We start from the raw sequence: 22,035 nt of genomic DNA, 5'->3' as shown, positions 1-22,035 counted from the left end.
GTTGAGAATCTGTGATATGATGAAGATTTTGATTCTATAGATCTGTTATCAACATGATATCGCGCTGTTCAGTGGTCAAGGAGTAAGGACCCCGGTCAAGGACACTGATATGACATCATAGGTGATGTAATTTTCTTCTGCTGACCATATGATGCTGTATATTAACTATTATTTTTACATTTAGGCCTATACCTAGAACTTTTTAAGTCATAATTAGTTCAAACATAACTTTGGTAATACTCACTCGTTTTCATTCGTTGAAACGGCAAAACATACTTACTTTTCCTTACAAATCGAATAACAATAATTTTAAAACATTCCACCTCAAAAAGTAAAATAAAATAATTCTTACCAATACCAATAAAGTTAATCTCTTGAGCATACAAACCCAATCTCAGAAATAGATACCAGCCCGCGTATGGGCTGGCGATAAGACAACTGAAATATGTGACGTCATAATTGACAATGACATTGATGTTATTGCCATTCAGGAGTCATGGTTTCGTGGTGACGATAAAGATAACCATGCATTGGCTGATATTGTCTTACACTCCTCAATTTCGAATTGGTTCAATCACCAAGAAAATCGGGAAGAGGTGGTGGTCTTTGTTTTATCATCAAAAGAGGTTACCAACTTGTAACCAACAATAGTACTGTTTACCCGAGTTTTGAACACATGGATGTTAGCATATCGCGTGGATCATCCACTGTAAGGATATTCAACATATATCGCCCACCTCCCTCCAAGGAAAACAAATTGACTGATGCAATGTTCCTGGAGGATTTCGGATGTTTCCTTGAGTCTGTTTCACTAATTCCTGGAGAAATACTCATTTTAGGTGACTTCAACTGCCATGTCGATGATACTCAAGACCGATTTGCTCGATCCTTCATAGAGATGTTAGACACTGTCGGTCTCAAACAACATGTGACTGAAGCGACGCACAAAAAGGTCACACTTTGGATCTTTTAATTGATCGTTCTACCTCCAAAGTTATTGCTGGTCAGGTTAGAGTAACCCCAGAGTTGTACTCTGATCACTACCCGGTTACGTGCCTCCTCAATATCCACCCTCCTAAAGCTGTAAAAAGACTATGAAGTATAGACAGATCAGGGAAATAGATGTCGAGGCATTCAAGCAAGATATTGAATCGTCCTGCTTCCGACCTTGAAGGGCTAGTGAATCAATATGAAACTGTCCTCTGCGATCTTCTAGATAAGCATGCTCCAGTTGTTCCAAAAACTGTAACGGTTAGAACACAGACTCCTTGGTATAATGACGAATTACGTTCTGCGAAACAGAAAAAGCGTCGTGCTGAAAGGAAGTATGCAAAATCCAAGTTAGAGATCGACAAGCAAATTTATGCTGAGCAGTGTATAATCTATAAAACTATGCTTGATACGGCAAAGCGCAATCATCATCGAGCAAAGATCCTTGACTGTGACAGCAAAGAATTGTTCAGAGTTGTTGACACCCTGTGTAATCCTAGCAGCAAACCAGCGCTGCCTAAGCACAACTCAAGTTGTGAGCTTGCAGAGGAATTTGCATCGTTCTTCGATGAGAAAATTCAGACAATTCGTCAAAGCCTAGATTCCGCCGTCCATCTATCGCACTCTACCACTGTCAAAGACTCGTGTAGTGGAAGTCTTGAGAGATTCAGTGAGCTTTCCAGTGCTGAGATTCGGAAGATCATAATGGACTCGCCTACGAAGAGTTGCTTGCTCGATCCAATTCCAACGGATCTATTCAAGAAATGCGTTGATAGTATTCTCCCAGTTGTGACTAACATCATCAACATGTCGCTGACTTCAGGCTGTGTGCCAACAAGCTTCAAAACAGCTAAAGTGACCCCACTTCTGAAAAAGGCGAACCTTGATCAAGATGTCTACAAGAACTATAGACCAGTATACACACTCGCTATGAATTGAGCAATGCAAATTTTTCCAAAGCTCACTACTATTCGCAAGATGCTGTGAACTACCAAATCGCACCAGTTAAACATAGTTGCTAACCTTAAACAGCTTCACAACTTCTCGAATTTGAATCTATCGTCCAAATGTAAAGAGTCAGAGAGTCTTTCATTAAAATCAGAACAACTTTAATTTTTGACCCCTATGCAAACTGGAAATTGACCCTTGACCTGTTGCGGCCCATATCTTCTGAACCATAGGTCGTATGTGACCTTTGGGCCTAGACAAATAATTTGGTATACTTTGAAGTGATATTTGAACACTTTCAATTTTGACCCCTGTATAACCATATGGGGTCATTTATTTCAAAATGCTCAAGGCTGCCAGAGTGGCATCCGCCAGATTCTGAGTCGGTAGGTCTCAGAGCTATAGAAAACACTTAAAAACATTGTGCGGACGCTACTTTTGAATCAAGCCTAGTATTCCTATTTCAGCAACTGACTAATTCACTATATTACGAATCGAATATGTACTATTGCTACTGTTAATATCGTGATTATTCGCCACAATAATTCAATGGGACGATGGGGCCTGGGGATGGGGCATGTAAATCCTTTTCATCACATATTTTCATTTTACGGGTAATTCTCTGAAAAGGTGTACTACTGGAAGATAGGCAAATATGAATTTGAAAATGATTATAAAAATGTTTCCTTTATCATCATCTCCGTCACATTTAGGGGCCAGGTTATGCCAAAAGGAAAAAGGAAAGGACAAAAATTGTTAAAACTCTTAATTATGAGTTTTATGGATAACTGGTAAGTTGCTTGATTCATGTTTGCCTTTTTCATTTAAAAAAATATGATTTTGTACTTTCGTCATTTAGTTGGGACAATGAGAGGCAGGCTGTACGGAAAAAGTCATGTCTGTTGGTATTTTTTATACAAACTTAAGTATATTCATAATTTTGCTTGAAATAACTAAATAAATTTCTATTGACATAGTAAACACATACAATATCAATTACATTTCTAAATAGTAAATTCCATGTTGTCTGGGTCAAAGGTCAAATAAAGGTCAACAACAATTGTGATGGAGATGACATTGTTGTGATGGAGATGATGGTGATATGACGGAGATGATATTTCTACACAAATTCCTATAGAGAATCATCTCCGTCATAATTGCACCGATCAATTTGATTTCAGTAATATTTTCACACTACTTGAAAATGAAATTCATACAGATAAGAAGGTTTAGAATTGGTAAGCATTTTCTGATAAACTAAAATGGACTTCGCTGTATCTGAAGATCCGGTGCTGTGATGGAGATGATGGTGATGTGACGGGACAGCAATTTTTTGACACAAATTTTTGAATTATTCCATAAAATTGACTTTAGAAGTGGTTTTAAGCATTTAAACCTTCTTAGACATGATATTTACCCCAGTCAGTGGTAATTTTCACTTCCCACACTTGCTCACAAAAATACTACAAAATCACTCAAATTCGGTGTGTGACATCGGGACATGGAGTTTTCAGGGGGGTCGTCAGATATTGAAGAATTTTTTTGACTCCAAAAAATTTATTTTTCCCCACTTGGATGTTCTTTTTTTATACATACAAAAGTCCATGACTAAGCCAAAAAGAAAAAAAAAAATCCGTTTTTAAAACTTTTATGAGCGCCGAAAGTCGCGGGACTTAAAAGTTCACCTTTTCAGGATATTACTACCAATGGCAATCACGCTTTAAAATTAAAACTATCCCTCGTTAATGTTTTGTTTGCTGCTATATAATTATAATTGATATTTCCGGAGTTTTTGCAAAAAATACTTATTACAAGGGTCATATAGGAAGTACAGGGTGAGTCAAAAAAAGTACAATAGAGAAAAGAATCCATTTTTATTTAAGAACCGAGTTGAACTTTTTAGGTTTTAAAATATTTTATCAAGAATATGGAATATACATTAGTGACCATGTGTGAAAAAATCAAGGAATTAGCATTTACCGTTTTGTTTTTATGACACATTTTATAACGATACCCAATTTTAATGTTTGTCCAAAAGACATCTAATATTTGAATCTCAGCCCACTCTGTGTAAGGTAGATTTGGAACAACTGCCATTTTCTTAACCTCATTGGCATTGAAATAAAATGGAGCACCCAAAGTGTTATTGCCCATGGTCTTGTTTAAGGAGAAGAAACATTTTTATTGTTATTTTCATTTTGATACCTTTACTTTAAAGTGTATTCTCTATCAAAAACATACAAATTTGTAGGCGGATTTTTTCAATTGTCGAAATGAAATGCGCGCAAATTGAAATAAAATATACAGTAAGTTGCACATATTGGGATTAAAAAACTGGAGTTGGAGTCGAGTGGAGAATATGAAAGAAATTAAAATAACGCAAAAATCAACCTTATTTAATTTAAAGTCAGTTTCAGAGTTGGTGCCTTTATCGTGCATTGCTTGCTCACATTAAAAATACATGGTCCATCGTGGACAAATAATGAAATTGGATATCGCAGCAAAAGGACTCATAAAAATTAAACGGTTGTTGTGATTCATTTTATTTTTTTACAGAAGGTGACTACTGAGTGTGGCATTTATAGAAAATTTCAATAATGTGAAAGTTCAACGTGGTTCTGATAAAATATCGATTCTTTGCTCTATTGCACTCTTTTGACTCACCCTGTACTTTGAGGACAAATAATGATAGTAAAAATATATATAAAATCGGACAAAAAAAATCGGGGTCTGAGTTTAAGGAAACAGGAAATAATTGGCCCAATTTAACTAAATTGCTTACATATTGAAAAAAAAACTATAATAGGAAAATATTAGTTTACATTAATTGGCTCTTTAATTGGGTTTGAATAACGTTGATTTCTTGAGGCGGTTGTACGAGCGTTTTGTATGAGAAAAGTGCCGTCCAATGTAACGCAGTTCTATTACTTATTACTGGCTAATTGAAATGTTGATAACACTATTAAGTCATTAGTTCAATCGACAAGGCGTTCGACTATGGTGCGAGAGGTTGCGGGTTCGAACCCTGACGGTTGTTTAGTACGCACTCGTGGAAAAAAATGTGTTAGCTTGAAATGATCCGGACAAGGAACTTACTGCTATAATTGCCTCATTGTAACCCGTACGAAACTTGGGGAGCTGATCCTTGTTGCGATGGTCATGTGTGGAATATCTAGGGTGTGCGCTCTTGTAGCTGCAAAGTCCCTGTGTTGTTGTTAAATGTTTATGGAATGATTCGGACCGTAGTGGTCAGCGACAACCTGTAAAGTGTGCTGAGGCTTGTGGACCAACGTCTAGGCGTTGTGCCTGTGCGTAGCGCACTATAAATCACTGCGCTTATTATTATTAACGCAATTCTATTACTTGTTACTGGCAAATTGAAAAGTTGATAGCACTATATTATGAAATAACTGATATCGGACTATTCCAAATACTGACATACACCCCCTATGAAAGACATGACATTAAGATTCTACACAGGGAGCGTGAGTTTCTAATCGGGTAACATTAATGGGTGAAATGTAACAGCCCAAATGCTCTTGGGCTATTAAAAAATGTCATGACTTCTATGTAATACGGAGTGTATGAATTTCAATTGGAATAGCCCGTTGATTTGGTTCTTTACGGAATCGGATAGCAACGAGTGTACAGTATTTTTGTGGGACATGAGAACACATCAGACATCGAATTGTATTCTGAATACGAAGAATGTCTTTCTAATATTAAATATTTTTTGTTTGAAATTGTATGGCAAATTATTAAAATCTGATACAGACGCTGTTCACGGGCAAGCGAGCTTGGACATGTATTGAATTCCAACTGCGTGATAATTTTGATTTGCAACTTTTGACAATGCACTAGATTCCATATACTGGTATAAATCTGTTAATTTAGAGCTTTTGGTAGTAAGTGCGGTATCAAATTGGAGCTAACAAAATTCTGCACATGACTGTGTCAATTAAATTATCATAAGGCTATGGAAACAAATTAGTTTGATCGTTCGATCGACCATCGTTGATCCTTATTATTTATGAAATCAGTTATTGACAATTGTTGATTGTGATTAATTAGTTATCAATTATTCATTAATAATAAGCATCGAAGCAGCATCACCGGTCGATCCAAAGATCGAACAAATGGTGCCTAGTATGATCACGTTTAGATTTATGAATATGCAAGTGAGGAGTATCTTTTTGTATTTTGTTTAATTGGTTTCAATGTGCCCATCATCATAAAAAATAATCGCTGTCTCACTTACAATCGATCAACAGCAGATTCACCTAACCCAGCAAGCATCATTCGTGAGCCAATCAAAATACTTCTATACAAATGAAACCGTACAAAAACATTTAAAATAAATACTATTATTTTGGGAACGTTAAAAAAAAAGCAAGATTGTTTTTCATAGAATCTTAGGCACCATGTGCAGTTTACTGATTTTAGTCCAGTTATATTGTATTATAATTGCCCTGGCTTTATAAGAAACTGGCCAAGTAATACATAACAATAACAACCTGTCTCAGACATCGCAAAGTGTTTAATAAAGAGAGTTTACGTATGATGAGTTCTGGGTAATATTACTGTCAGTGGGAGTGGTCTAGCTTGTAAGTGCTGAATTTCATTAGTTCCTGCATGTCGTCTATCACATGGTAGCGGATATGGTCTGCGTCGTTACGCAACACGCTTGTCGAGGTGCGCACTTGCTGCGTGTTAGTAGCGCGTTGTAAGCGTGGTGCGCGCAACTGAATTTGTAAACAGGTTTCGTTCATTTAAGAATAAGGGGAGTTTTCATGACCGTACGTTTAGTAACTTATTTTTTTCTTAAATAAAATTAAAAGTTTAATTTACTATCCTCTACCTATGATAGACGACAGGCAGGTTCAATATTTTTTATCGTAGTAGATACCGGCTGCCAGCATCCAAACAGTTAAAACAAAAGCTATATCTTAAAGATCAGAACTCCAAATTGCAAAATTAAGTAATCAATAGATGGAGAATAGTATTTTGCTTACTTTGATACCTTATTCGGTACGATGCGTTTTTATTCCACCAAGCTATACTCTATTAATGATCAAATGGCCGAGTTTGAAAAGTGACAAATGTCACCCTTCAAGGCGATTTCTGCTACCCTTTTGTTACAGGTGCAATAAAGCCCAACGGATGAACGCTCAGTCAAAGTCAATGCAAATCTTTGCCACCTTTGGGTCAAAACCGATAAATCGGCAGGCAGTACTGGAATTGAATAATCGGCAAAAATAAAGTATCTCTAAACTACTCCTTTTTATTCATTAATCAAAGGCAGTCCTTCATTCTGGAATATATGACGTTCAAATCAAGTGAACTTTTATTTTTACATCAATTTCAATAATGCCCATGTGTTTTCTTTGAGTACATTCTTGACAATGCATAAACTAATAATTGTTTTGGCATAAGACAATGCAATGTTTTAGTTCAAAAAGAAATTTTTGTTAAAGGGGAATTGATGCCTCAAAATGAGTTGAAAAAGAATTAAAAAATAAGGTGAAACTTAAATTTGGATACTTTTCATTGAACCTATTTTCTGTAATGCTCCTTTCTAAGTACTTATAAGGCTAAATATAATGCATGGTGCGTTATAAAAAAACAATACACGGGTAATCACGGGCACGGTTTTAGTAAATTTTAATAGGGTGTTAAATTAATGGTAACGTATGTTTCGGTCACGTAGGTTACATTTAAACTTCAAAATGCCCGACAAGTATGTTGGAAATGCGTTAATGAAATATTATTAATAAAGTTTATCAAGTACAACTGCGGCTATAATTTGCTCAACAGTTTAAAGTCACTTTTTTGTTTTAATCCTGCACTTTATGGTAACGTATGTTACATTTCTTAACCATACGGTCTGAACCTTCGAATTTCCTAGGAATACATAAATCATGTGGACCCGAAAACATTACTATCATATTAACCGTATATTTAAGGACACTTTGGTTCAATTTTAGTGTTTGCAACCACTAAAGCCGTGTTAACAACATCGTAGCTTTCACGAAACGATGGTATTTTTAAAAACTCCAAGTAGACCATGCCATTTAAAATACGAGCCATGTTCCAAATCAATGCACGTCTGGTTAAGGATGAGCAACATTAAATATAAAAATGTTTCACCTGCGACACAGTGGTTTGACCACAAATCCCTCAAACAACCTGCCGTGGTTTATAAAAGGAATTAATGCAAGACTAAAAAACAATGCCATTTTTCTGAGTGTAGTCTGGTTGTTTGATTATACAAAAGAAATTAACAATTGAAGTTAAAGCATTCGTGAAAATTATAATTGAATGTATGCGACACGATTTTCTCCAAGAACTGCCGATTAATCGGTTGTGTTCAAATTACTATATTCAAATTACTATATATTATGTAAATAAAGTCGTATCGTACCGAATGAGGTATCAAAATACACAGAACAAAATTCTCTATCTATCGACTACCATGTTTGGAATTTTAGTTTTAGTGTCTTTAAGAAATGGCTTTTGTTTTAAGTTGGTTTCACATGCCTCTCCGAAGAATATGTTCTTGTCATCTATAAATGTTTTATTGCATATGTGACGTGTCATGTCAAAAGGAGACACTTTTGGGCAGGATCGTAAATGGAGAAATAGCCAAAAATCTGCCTGGGGTGATTTTTTCACAATTTGGGGTTGTTGCGAATTTGTGATGTTAATAATGTTTAAATTATTGTCTGATAGTTTCAGACCGGAATATAACTGACATCTTCTATGTTTTGAGACATTTTTCAAGGTAATTCCTACTCTCAACACTGTCAATAATATTTTTAAAGGCCGATATCTCAATTTCCCATTTTATAATACCATAACTTACGAACTCAATATCTTCGCTTAGGAATGTCTGATTTCATTGGGGAAAACGGCATTATGGAGCAAAATATCTCTATATCTAAGATATGTAAAAACCTCAAAATTGATAACATGCCCAAAAGTGTCTCCTTTTGACATGACACGTCACATATAATGTTTACTGATGTACTACCTAACTCCTACAATGAATAAGCTAAAAATCTCGTGTTAATGTCAATTCGCTCCTTGCATGGTCCTCAAGTGTTGGGTAGAGCCTAGAACTGGCAACACACATGAAAGGGAATTGAATCAGTTAGGCACCACATTCAATTTGGTCCTATAGAACTATCGGTGCCCGCGCCCGGTTAGGTACCGATGATCCTTAACATCGCTCCCTGGAGATATATAATAAATTGTATCAAGCATAATAATTAAGAGTGGCATAGTGTTATTGTTTTTCATTTAAATAAAAAAACAAATGCACTGTACACATATTCAGGGTACGATAAAAAGTGCCATCGGTACCTCTTCGGGCACAGATAGTGCTATAGGACCAAAAATGTTGTGCCTTATATATACAATAGCTATGTAACTTACAGTAAAGTTACATATTTCTTCTTTTTATGTCTGCTGCCAGTTTGAGGTTCTACCCAACATGGCGGAACCATGCAAGGGGTGAATAGAGATAAATATTAGAACTAAAAATACGTGCTTCTGTGTATACTTCTGTGTACTGGTAGACAACGCCATTCATCGTTCATTGTTGCCCTCGCATTCTTTGAGGAAACGCCATCACGCATGATAAAACTTTAGAAATTGAAATTCGTCAACGGATGGCGCACTACATCGAAATTGATTTTGAAGCCGCAATGTCAATGCCGGATGTAACACTACATTTTTTCGATGTTGGTGATATTTCTCAAATGTCAATGATACAAGTCTTGCTACGTGAATGACTTTGAACATCGCCTTCACGTTAGCGTATGTGCAAAATGTTAATTGACAATAATTTTGTTAAAGGGCAGGTCTATTGCAAAAACAAGTTTATCTCTATTCGAAGAGAATATAATTATTACATTACAAGATGACACTCGTTGCAATTTTTTTATGCGTATTTCTCCTGAAAAAAGAGAAATTGTGTGGGTAAAGTTCGGGCTCGTACGTGTTCTTCCCCCGTTTGAAGCGAAATTAATTTTCAAGGCAGCGGGCTATGACGTATGTAAATGAAGCGGACACTATATCATGCTCTCATTTACTTGTGTGACAAGTTTGACATTAGCAACAATGAGTTGTACTATTATTTACCATAACAATGCTGCATAACAATATGCAGACTATTGTTCTCATTTCGTAAAGAAAGCCTCACCCAGTATTGTTACTATGCGTTTGCTTTGTAATATTTCATCCAACTGAAACTAAAATAACTATAGCACTGCAATATCGCACAGGGAAATCAGATACATGAGTTTGTGGACTTAACACGGTCTATATGCTAGTCTCAGATTGATCACGCTGAAATTCTAAGCTCAAATTAATTTATTTTATTTTTTAGCCCAAATATTTCTCATGATATTGATATACATAATGAATTGTAATATCACAATTTACTAATATATAAAAAAGAAGCGGCTGATTTTATCCATATGTTTAAAAACCATTAAATTTGTAATACTTAATTCAGAGTTTTTTTCTGTGAACATTAACAGTATATACGTTCTGTGTATTGAGAATGTTTATAGTCCCTTCTCGCAGAGCAGACACGGTCATTTCATGACGTCAACCTTTTTCTAGGTCAAATCTGTCTCGTTCGAAGGAACTCATCGCTTAAGTTGGTTTTTCCTGAATATCAATTTTAAAGGTCTTATTTTCTCAAAAAAAGTGTCATTTTCATTGTCCTCAAAATATTAGCTTGCCAATGATATGTTGTTTATGCAATAGACCTGCCCTTTAACTGCATTATGTGCAACTTGTGTACAAAGTGACTTAGCATGGAATGATCATTAATAATTTTAGTTCTCGGTACCGGCTGTGATTTATACGTGTATGCCCATCGCTGACCTCTGCACCTTCAACATCTCCTTCAAATAAGCCACTTTATTAGTTGTAGGAATGTGATCAATATCAGGGAGGTGGGTGAATGCTTCTATACTCATTACGTGTGGCAGATTATAAATGTCATTTCCCTCTTCTTTTTCTGATTTCTCCGTATTGTCAGTCTTCTCGTTACTTAATGGCAGCGTCTCATTTGTTGCCGCTTGTGGAGTCTTCGTAGTATCCATTTTCAGCGTCAGTTTTTCAGTTGTTTTTGGTTTGCAACTTTCGTGTTCAGTAATATCAAATGCATTTGGACCCTTGGCGCGCATTTCATTTTCTTCTTTGTTTAGTCCTTCAAACGACTTAATAGTGTGTCTTTCCTTCGCCTGGTTCGCTGGTTGCTTCTTTTTAAGTTTTAAATCTGCTACAGTTTCAGCCGCATGTGATACAAACTTGTCTTTCTTGGTGTCGTTCCCTGTTTTATTCAGTTTCATGAATGCTGTTTCTGTTTTCGTCTTCTCTTTTGCGGCCTTTTTACAAATCTTCTTATTCTTGGTCTCTTTTCCAATTCTCTCCTTTTTCTCGACATCTTTCCTTGACTTTTTCTTTTCCTTGCTCACTTTTCCACTTTTCTTCCTTTTCTCGACGTCTTTCCTTGACTTCTTCTTTTTCTTGTTCAGTTTTCTTATTTTCTTCGTTTTCTTGGTCTCTTTCTTTGATGACTTCTTTTTCTTGTCCTCTTTGCCTAGTTTTGTCATCCTCTTCTCGATATCATTTTTCTTCTTCTTTTTCTTCTTCTTCTTCTTCCCTTCTTTAGAAGTCACTTTAGTCTTTGATAGTGTTGTCTTAGTTACCGAATCTTCCACAAGCATATCACAAGAGACGTTACCACCTAGTTCTCTTATAGCTTTTCCGTCCAATTTCGTCAGACAAAGAAGTGGTATTTTGCCGTCAATTATCCACATTTTGTGTTCAATCTTCTTCCCTTCTGGAGAGTACAAATACGTATTAACTGATTGTTCTGCACTTGGAGAGACACCTTGCGGTGTTGCTGTTTTGGTCTCCGAGTTGAATTTGTCATGTTGTTGAAACGTTCCTGATTGTACTTCATTTGAAGTTTGTGACATTGCCTGCTTCTTCACGCTCTTGTTATTTCCGTCATCTTTTGATTTTTTGTCCCAGGAAAACTGCACTTTGAGAGATTTTTTACTTGCAGTAACCTTTCTCTTTTTGTTTGGAATAATGGTAGAATCGTCACTCTTCCTCTTTATTCCATTTACTCTCTGCTCTTTGTTCTTTTCTATCTGGATACGGGTGTCACCTTTTATGTGTTCAGATACTGCCGACTCATTAGCTACTTCAATTGGTCGAACTACGGCAACTGATTTCTGTTTATTTGGGATTGCGTGGGATGTGATTACTTTCCTCTTCTTATAAGGGGCTTTCACCTTCTTCTCCACACTCTCTTCCACCGGATTATGAGTTTTGCATTTCAAAGTTAAGTCTACGGCCGAATCATTGACAGATTGCTTTACTGATGGATATGTTCGATTACCTGATGATACCGAAAAAGTCTTGCTAGTCAAAGTACTAGTAACTCTATTTGACAAATCCAATGGTGTTTCTTCTCGTAACGGTACTGCGATTGATTGTTTACTTCTTATTATCTTGGATTGTTTGTTAATCGCCTTTTGGGCTGTTTGATTATATGTTCTATTATCTGTTACATTTTGTGCAGAACGTCTATTGCTGAGAACCTTTTTTGTCAAATCCAATGGTATTACATCAGCAGAAGTCTTTGCAGATTCCCTTATATAGTTTTTTGCATAAGGCTTCGGCACTGCTTCACCTAGTTCTTTATTTGTTGAATCCTTGGACATACTATTGGATGACCTTGTGTGTGTACCTTCTGTGTTGTGCTTTTTCAGATCTTTCCCTTGTTCGCTAAGTGTATTCTTCTTCACAGAAGCTATGCTGCTATGACCTTTTGGGTTTGTTTGAAGTGCTTCATCATTCGGAAGGCTCTTTAATACCGATGGATCAGTTTTGTCGTTAACGCGTTCTGTAAGCGTCCTTGCGACTCTTTCCATTATAACGTTCCCAGATTTGATATCAACAGGGGTTTCCTGTGGATGTGCAATGGCAAATGCGTATTTGTTGGAAGAAACCAATGTTGTACCAGTTGAGGCTGATCGTGCGCTATGCTCGGCAAGGGAATATACTGCACTGATCTTTGGAGACATTGGAATGTCACACGTCGCAGTAGAAGTTGGCGTGATTTTCTTTGGAGTTGTTGTTGAATGCCGCAAGGTGGGTGAATTGGACGAGACTTTCACAGCCTGATCAGGAATTGACGCTGTGTGTGGCACTGCACAAGGCATCTTGATTCCATCAAGGGGTGTCGTCTCTCTTTCGATCTTCTGTGTAACCAGTACTGGTGTTTTCGTCTTGATGATTCCAACTGTTTGTTGTATTCCGATGATCGCACCGGTAGAAGACACAGTTAGAAGCTGGGAGCCTGAATTCTGAAGTACATTGATTGAACTCGGACCACTGAAACAGAATTAATTGTATGATAAGCTTAAAGATATAATAGATGAAGTATTCTACATCAGAGTTTGAGAAAATATAACTATTCGTCTAATTTCAAAGAATGTGGAATTCAATCCGAGCTATAGATACAGCTATTGTGCTGCTGGTTCTAATTATGACATATCTGTCTTTGTTTAGGATAAATATAATTGGTAGTTTATTCTTCCTGTATAATAGATGAAGTAGTTAACTATTCCCGCGAGAACTATTGGTGCGAGAAAATACAATACATAAAGAGACGAAACCTTTTTGGTAAAAAACTGAAGATGATGTTTTATTCTCGAGGTCTATACAGTCTTAGTTTTAACATCCTCATATCATAATGGTTCACAAAAGCACGGGCGAAATATTCTCTATAAAGATGACGAATGTGTATTTTAAGGATCAAATAATAACACACAATTATTATTTTTTATTATCATAAAAAATTTTCCGGCTCGTTTCGCTTGATTAAATTTTACGGCAAATACGTCTCTATTGGCCATTCTGGGCAGGTAGGGTAAATTTTAAAGAGGAGCCGTAGATTTCACTTCTAGGTTATTCCGATGTTTGTCTACTCATTGCGTGGAGTCTCAAAGATGTGCATCTTTCTGAACAGAGTTTAACATCTTTACGAAAATTTTGTTTGTTTACTTTATTTCCGTCCAAAATAACTTTTCACAACTTGAGGTACTGAATTATCTTAAAATCTGTACTGTGACACGACGTTCATTAAAATAAACAACATGTTGACTAAAACAAATTGGACTTGTAGGCTCACTAGATATTAGACACATTATTACCTTAATAACTGCGTTGCCTCTTCTTTTGAGACAGGGATGTACGCACAATGCACCAGATTATCATTCGTCCAGAAAATCTTACGACACATGCACAGCATTCCATTCCCCATCGATCTGATGACAGAAAATAAATCATGTTTAGTCACAAACCAATGCCATATGTGACCGTACGCCACGAATGAGCCGTAAATTCCGCCTTATCAATTTTGTTTTATTTCATGTTTAGAAAACTATATATCATAAGCTTTAAAATGGTATATCATTTGACTTCAAACGATATCCAGAAGCGGGGTTATGGTTTGTTGAACTTTGCTCCTTCAACAAAATGGTACCTTTTTCGGTTCTACATGTGTCTCTTTTCCCACATTGCTGGTAATAAATATCAAACAGTCATAATTGGCTGTCATTTCAAATCATCCCCAAGTCAACGAGGTTCAGGTATGTTCTCTCCTTTTTTTAATTGTTGGTTATACATACCTCGATAAAATACAATGCTTTGTAACCCACCGTTTGAACAGGATTTAGCAAACAAAGACTAGAGCTATTTAAGAACTCTATAGACCTCGGTAGGTAGAAGCTTATCACCCTCTTCAACAATGGGATTATTGATATACATTGAGATACATGTAGCACCAAAAATAAATATATCGAAATAATATTAACCTGCCCCTATGATCGGAGAGGAAAGGGAGAGTGTTGCAGGATAAGGGAGAGGGTGTCAGTGGGATGGATAAAGTATGGATCGTCGATTGGTTAGTGATGAGATGTATGTAAGTCATGGAAATCTCTCATTTTCACACAGCACTTAGTAAACAGTCATATAATTATTTTAAAGTTAGTTTTATTGGTACAAAACGAAACCTTACAATGTTATGACGACATGTTCAGAGGGGGACTTATTTCTTTTGATATGTTTATTAAAGATCTTCATTTCGTAAATTTGGTGATCAATTGTTTTTTTGTTTTTTTTGTTCATTTATTGTCAAGTGTGGTGCATTGAAAAAATAAATGTGCTTTTAATATAAGCTAAAATCGTTGGGGTGAACCCCACAAAACAAACCTTAAATATATTCCAAATTTAATTATTACTGGACGAGAATCACCATAACCGTTTTAAATGAGACGTGTTGGAAATTGAACGGCGCGTCCAAGTGATCACGGCAGCTACGAAATAAAATTCGTTCCCACGGTTGAGCATTATGGCAAGTATATAGTAGATACCATTTCTTATTATTCATATCCAGTTTCTTTTTTGTAGCGAGCAATCGTTCCCCATTGTGTTGATTTGTTCTTGTGCAGAACGCGTAGCCCCATATTTACCTACTTTACTTGTATTATGCTTGGGAAACTATTAAGCATCAGTAATGATTTCCTGTACTTGTGTACTTGCGTAAACTTTAATTTTGTGTATTGTATACCTCGACTGCTTACATTAGAGCCAGTTTTTACCAATGTTTATCAGTAGGAGCTGGTAGCCAAATATATAGAGCGTCCGTCTAGAGACCGGGAGGTCGAAAGTTCGAATCCCGTGCCGGCACATTTTTGTCCTTGCTTTTTATCAAGTTTGTTTCGGTGCCGGTCGGGATTTGTGTTTATTTTTCTGTCTTGTTTAATCGTAACACTTTGGGTTGGTAAACTGTATTTTTTCCCATTAATCACATTCAGTTTCTTCTTGTACCGAGCAAGCGTCCCCCATTGTATTTGTTTGTTGTTGTGCGTGCAAGATGCATAGCTCCCATTACCTATTTAACCAAAACTAAACTGGGTTTCCTGAAAAAAAAAAGAATTTAGTCGACTATGACTGGGTCCCCGGCGCGCCAAACCGGTGTTGTGACTGTCCAATTGGGTGGATTAAAGCCGCTTAAAAATCGATGTTATGTTGTATTGTGTTGTAAACTTTCATTTTTCAACACGGGTGATGAAATGCAGTTTAAAATCCTCGCCAAGGACGCATCACTTCATATTTTAAGAGGGATATACCCGACGGGGACCCAGCTATGGCTGCCATTGAGGTGTAGGGATGCGTGAAATTGGATTCGACAATTGGGAAAAATCTTCAATATGAAGGGCAACATTTTCAATTGATTTTCGGCTTTATATCTCAGCTACACACACTTAAAAGTAGATATCATTAGATTTAAAGTACATATCATTAGATTTATACAATTTACTTCGAGGACTGTTGAATTTTTAAAAAATTATTAATTTTTAATCACTTGCCATAAAATCTGTATTATATAGCGAATTTCAAAAAATCCAAATTATTTGATATCAGAAGGACATTCCTTGTTTTAAAAATGCAATTCAATGTGTCTGATGTGCTAAGGTCCCACAATAAATATGTAGAAACGTCGCTGATCCGATACCTTAATTACTTACTTTTTTGTAATATTTTATTTAGAAGTTCATTTAAGAAATGTGCGCATCGCATCGCATATACAGACAAGCTGGTACTAGCTTTTATGTGCTTACAAATGCATACCGCTAGCATGCCACATGCATGGACTGTCGCATGTTCAAGCGGAGCTCATAATAGAAACTCATTGCATTTGTCGTTGCAAACTATAGATAAGATTTCGCAGTACAAGCAATGCTCTAACATAACATATACATGTCTTCACGGTCTATGGTTCAATGCACACCATGAGCGGTAAATTGCACTCTCTGCATGCTCACAGAGGGTAGTAGGGAATAAAACTCATGGCCGTGAACTTCCAAAATATGAACTTTGCTCACTAAACATTGTTATAGGTGGATACATTGGTATTAGGTGGATATAATGGTTTTCATTTCCCTATGTTAAAATACGATCACACTTCCTTATTATTGATCCACTTCAATTGAAACCATTATATTTATCAAGTTTATTATGTTTGTTTTTGGATAGCTAATAAATTGTAGTCAACTACACATTCTACTTAAAGCCATATTATAACACTGTCCGATATATCCCCTTTTATTTTTGAGCCGAACAACTACGGCAAAGCAAAGAAAATTGGAATTTACTACCAGCGCACATGTCGCCAATACGTACCACTCCTTCGGTCATGTTGTGGTACGATCCTTTGTTGTGTATATCACCGTCCCGCACGCCGTGTACGTACTGTGTGTTATGAACATCGTGTATGCGTTCGACTAATAATTCCATCGTAATAATAAAGCGCCGGTTCCGGCGTTTTATTCAAAATCTCAGATTTTGACAAAACTACAGCACCTAGAGTCTTGATTTTTGCAGGGTATATTGGTTTAATAAAGTACAACTTAATCGTGTAAAAAAGGAATTTTAACAATTCAGTGAAGTACAATGTTATAATATGGCTTTAATGTACCAGAATAAAAATACACTTTCATTAATAATATCATGTCATTCGACAGAGAAGTCTCACTTAATTTTGTAAGTCGGAACTCAATAATTGATAAATATCGATTATTTGCTATTGGCACGATAATCGAGCTTTTCACATTGTATATTCGTCCGTTTTCTTTTCATTTTATTCTCGTACTTCTCTCAGTAATTTGTCTCACCTTCTTTACCATGGGCCTTATGTGGGTGTTATAAATCGCACAAAGTAAACATATATGTTATATAATAATATAAAAATACAAATATTTTATAAGGAATTCTATTACCCCCACGACCCATTATTCAAAATCGCGCACTGTGATTTGTTGAAACGCGTCACGTGAAAGACCATTAATTAGCAATAAAGTGGCCAGGGCAACGAACTTTATGTTCAACTCGCATCACAGCGCACAGTAAAGCGCGATGCAGTATATTAGCGTCGTTACGCATTCTACGCAAAGCATTACGCTTGGTTACACGTTCTGCAATACTCGCTATCCCTTACGCTTTGGCTACGCGTAGGCGCTCCCCCTTGAGGTAAACAACTTGAAATATTTGTGCAAAAATGTGATATTTTCTCTTTAAATTGCACTACTCGGCAGTAAAAACGTTTAAATAATGGGTTCGGCTGCGCCCACCCATTATTTACGTTTTAACTGCCTCGGACACATTATTTTCGTGTAAAGGATAATGCATTACCCTTTATTTCTTAATTAACACCCCAAATCCATCATGGCCCCACATTATTATAACAAATAAAAAGTAAAAAAAAGTAAATAAATAAACAATATAAGAATATAAAATCAATAAAATGAATAAATAAAAATTCATCAATCGATAATAATTAAATTGATAAAATGAAGTGTTACGTACAGTTTTTGCCATAAAATGGAAAAATAATGTTATAAAATGAGCCTGTTGATAAAAACAACAGTCTCCTTTTCATTTGCTTCCTTTTTAAATAACAAATAATAATACAGGGTGTCCCAATAAAAACAGAATCCTCATTGCGCCCTTTTTTCTCCTATTTCTGAAAAGATGATCAAATGTATTTTTATATGTTCCGAAACCTTGAATCGATAGCTTTAATAAACTAAAACAATTATTATTTTAATCAGCTCACAACTTTTGAAGATATACCCTCTTTAAGAAATGTACCAGTTTTTCAATTTGCAGACGGATGAGGTTTGGCTACATCAAACGAAACACGCGGTTAATGACATGGACATATGATAGCATTTAATAGTATTTGGAACGCATTCACTATGAGCGAGGATCACCAGCTACCCTCCAACATCTTTGCAACCGTATTACTGCTGCATTCGCAAGTTACAAGGGTACGCAATGCAATTGATGCAATGAGGACCAGAGCTGAAACCTGTATTCGTGAGGCAACCAGGTAGAGGGCAAAGCAGCATAGTAAACTCACTTCAGAAGTACCAAGGACATAGCAAACAGCCCTTTTCAGACTACCTTTTATCCCAAAAAAGAGAAAATGACATGTTGTATTAAAAGAAAGCAAGGAACAACAAAGAAAGAAACATAGTAAAACAAAAAGGCATAGATAAAAAGAAAAAATAAGTTTAATTGCAAGTATAGAAAGAGATGAGTCCCATCCCACATCCATTTTGCCAACAAGTTAATGACACTTAAAACAATCCATAGCCCACCTGCCCACCGGTAAAACCCATTCCCTAAACAAAGTTCATTATGATGCTATCATTGAGGAATGCTTGATATTCATGCATGGTACGTGTACTTCATTTCAATCTTTGAAGTAGCCACACCACCTCCGTGGACAGAGTCAAAACGGGTACATTTCTTTAAAAGAGCATATCTTCAAAAGTTGTGAGCTGATTGACATATTTCTTTCGGTTTATTAAAGCTAACGAATATTGCTTTCTTTACATACCAAAATACATTTGATCATTTTTTTAAAAATAGGAGAAAAAGAGGGCGCAATGAGGGTTCTGTTTTTATTGGGACACCCTGTAATAGATGTTTCACGTGCATCAAATCAAGTTTACACTTATCCCGCTATCGTTAAAATAATTATATCAGCTGCCATACAATACCCAAGGAATGCTCATATCTTTGGGCAGCGCTCAATGGACAGTATTAATAACATCTCCCACCATTTCACCCCTAGGTAGAGAGAGACAAGTGAGGTAAAGCGACTAAAGCGCCTTGCCCGATCGAGTGCACAACACGATGACACCGCCGGCTCGAACTCACTATCCTCCGATTGCGAGGCCGAGCCTGTACCGCTGCGCTATCGTGCCACTTTTTTTCTTTAGACAATTTTTCCTATTATTTTCTTTCCTGTTCCCTCTAATTATTTTCCTTCATGCTTTTCCCCGGCATGAGAGCCACTACGCTACTGCCGCCAGTGAAAATTAAACCAAAACCAAAGGTAAATCATAATCATCGAGGACGTGGAAAAGACGTGAGTTCGGTTTAAGAACTGGTGGAAGTAGTATTACATTAAAGAAATACACCAGACACAAAAAGAAACTCGTCAGTTATATTCATCCTTGCTGTTCAATAACTTGATAATGTTGGATTATTCTGAAATATACATTTCGTTAATTGGACTTTTCTTTCTCATTTGACACCCTGCTCGTGAACATTGAGCAAGAATTGAGGAAAGAAGATATGCGCCTCCAAACTCTCAAACCCCAAAATGAAAAGTTGCAATTTTAACGATTCAATTGTGCCTGTTTACACTGTGTGCTTTATTGATCGGCCCGTGGTGCTTGTGTGCAATACAACGATGCGTTCCCTGAAAATCGTTGAAAATGCAACTTTTGATTTTGGGGTTTGAGGCTTTGGAGGCGCATATCTTGTTCAATTCTTGTTCGTTATTCACGAACAGGGTGTCAAATGAGAAAGCAAAGTCCAATTAACAAAATGTTTATTTCAGAATAATCCAAAATTATCAAGTTATTGAACAGCAAGGATGAATATAACTGACGAGTTTCTGTATGTGCCTGGTGTAGACACATATTTGAAGACCCATACCTTGGTGCTGGAATAGCAAAGAGAACGGTTTGATTTGTCTTCAACATTGAAGAAGTTCCAGCGCATGTAGCGGGTGGTACCTTCACTTCTATGGTTGACAACACTGGTTGTTTGAGTTCCTGCGACGAAGCGGAATTCATGGTGAAATTAACGTAATGCACTTTCGAATTTGCTTATGACGAACACAATCTTTGTTTGACACCACTGTACTGCGAACACATTGATTGCAATAAAACATATAACATGATCATGAGCCACATACACGTACCACACGTACTGTTACGTCAGTTCATTGGTATCATAGTTTCAACTTCCTTCCTTGTACAATCCATACAGTCATAACTAATATGCCACGTCATGCATATGAAAAAGGTCAACAAAACCCATTGTGTAAATTACTCACCGTCAACCTTACTGTATGCGTGCTGTCTCTATTGTTATCCATCGCTGCGACCTAAAGTGCTGTATTATTATTTTTCCGCCCACGAAGTGTGACGTCACGGGTCAATACAGCTGACGTACACCACAACTGATGCGCACGCAGCAGTTTAGTAATACAGTCAAATGACCAAACCCTTTATTGTATGCAATGGTACTTGATGGTACAGTATATCACTCTGAAATCACAGATTCTGGAAAGCAGCCAAACGGACTTGTTGTAATAGAAAGGTAGCCCATTGTAACCTTATTGCGCACCTGTGTTGTACCAAACATGGCTTTGACCGTCACCTTAAACCGGTCGTTTATAGCTTCTTGTAAGTCTTTATGGGCGAGATTAAATTTAGATTTACCGTGTACAAAGGGTTGTTGAGCACATTAAAGTTCATATATATATATTGCTAGGACAACATATTGGCAAGCTAATATTATGCGGGCAATGCAAATGAGTCCTTTTTGAGAAAATAAGACGTTTAAAATTGATATTCCGCAAAAACCAACTGTAAGCGGTGAGTTCCTTCGAACGAGACAGATTTGACCTAGAAAAAAGTTGACGTCATGAAATGATATGTGCCCGCTTAGAAAGAATGGACTGTAAACACTCTCAATGCACAGAACGTATAATGTTGTTGTTCTCAGAAAAAAGTCTAATCAAGTGTTACAAATTTAATGTTTTTTAAACATTATGGATAAAATCATCCGCTTCTTTATTATATATTAGTAGATTGTGATATTACAATTCATAGGTATATCAAAATCATAAGAAATATTTTGAGCTTAGAATTTGAACGTGAGACTAGTTTATTGAGGTATACTAGTCTCGGTGATTGTATTTATTATGCAAATAAACAATTTCAATGGACCAGTAGCTAAAACTTTCTTGACCATTGAAAGTCACGTATTTATACATGAATCATAGATCATCTGGATGATCTATGCATGAATGAACACGAAAAGCTTAGAGCTCTAGGCCATTATGTTTATATCGTGAATATAGGGGATTACCCCACTCTCCACTATAGTGTCCACTTCATTCACTTACGTCTTCAG

General features: G+C 36.4%; 1 protein-coding gene across 2 annotated transcripts; it reads right to left on the bottom strand.

Moving 5' to 3' along the window:
* Positions 1-9,891: 9,891 nt before the first annotated feature.
* On the bottom strand, positions 9,892-20,825 carry LOC140145483 (uncharacterized). 2 transcript variants are annotated; one of them, XM_072167195.1, is made up of 4 exons: positions 20,548-20,825; positions 14,184-14,297; positions 10,799-13,362; positions 9,892-10,757 (listed from the first exon to the last, which is right to left on the bottom strand). In XM_072167195.1, the coding sequence occupies exons 1-3, from the start codon at positions 20,685-20,687 to the stop codon at positions 10,809-10,811; spliced, it is 2,808 nt and encodes a 935-aa protein (XP_072023296.1). In that variant the 5' UTR covers positions 20,688-20,825; the 3' UTR covers positions 9,892-10,757; positions 10,799-10,808. The 2 variants fall into 2 exon arrangements, with proteins under 2 accessions (XP_072023296.1, XP_072023295.1); XM_072167194.1 differs by having other exon boundaries at positions 9,892-13,362.
* Between the last annotated feature and the right edge of the window lie 1,210 nt (positions 20,826-22,035).

Source organism: Amphiura filiformis, unplaced genomic scaffold (genome assembly GCF_039555335.1).
Source record: "Amphiura filiformis unplaced genomic scaffold, Afil_fr2py scaffold_319, whole genome shotgun sequence".
NCBI lineage: Eukaryota > Metazoa > Echinodermata > Ophiuroidea > Amphilepidida > Amphiuridae > Amphiura > Amphiura filiformis.
The sequence above is the reverse complement of the archived record's forward strand: the minus strand, read 5'-3'. Positions and strand labels throughout refer to the sequence as shown.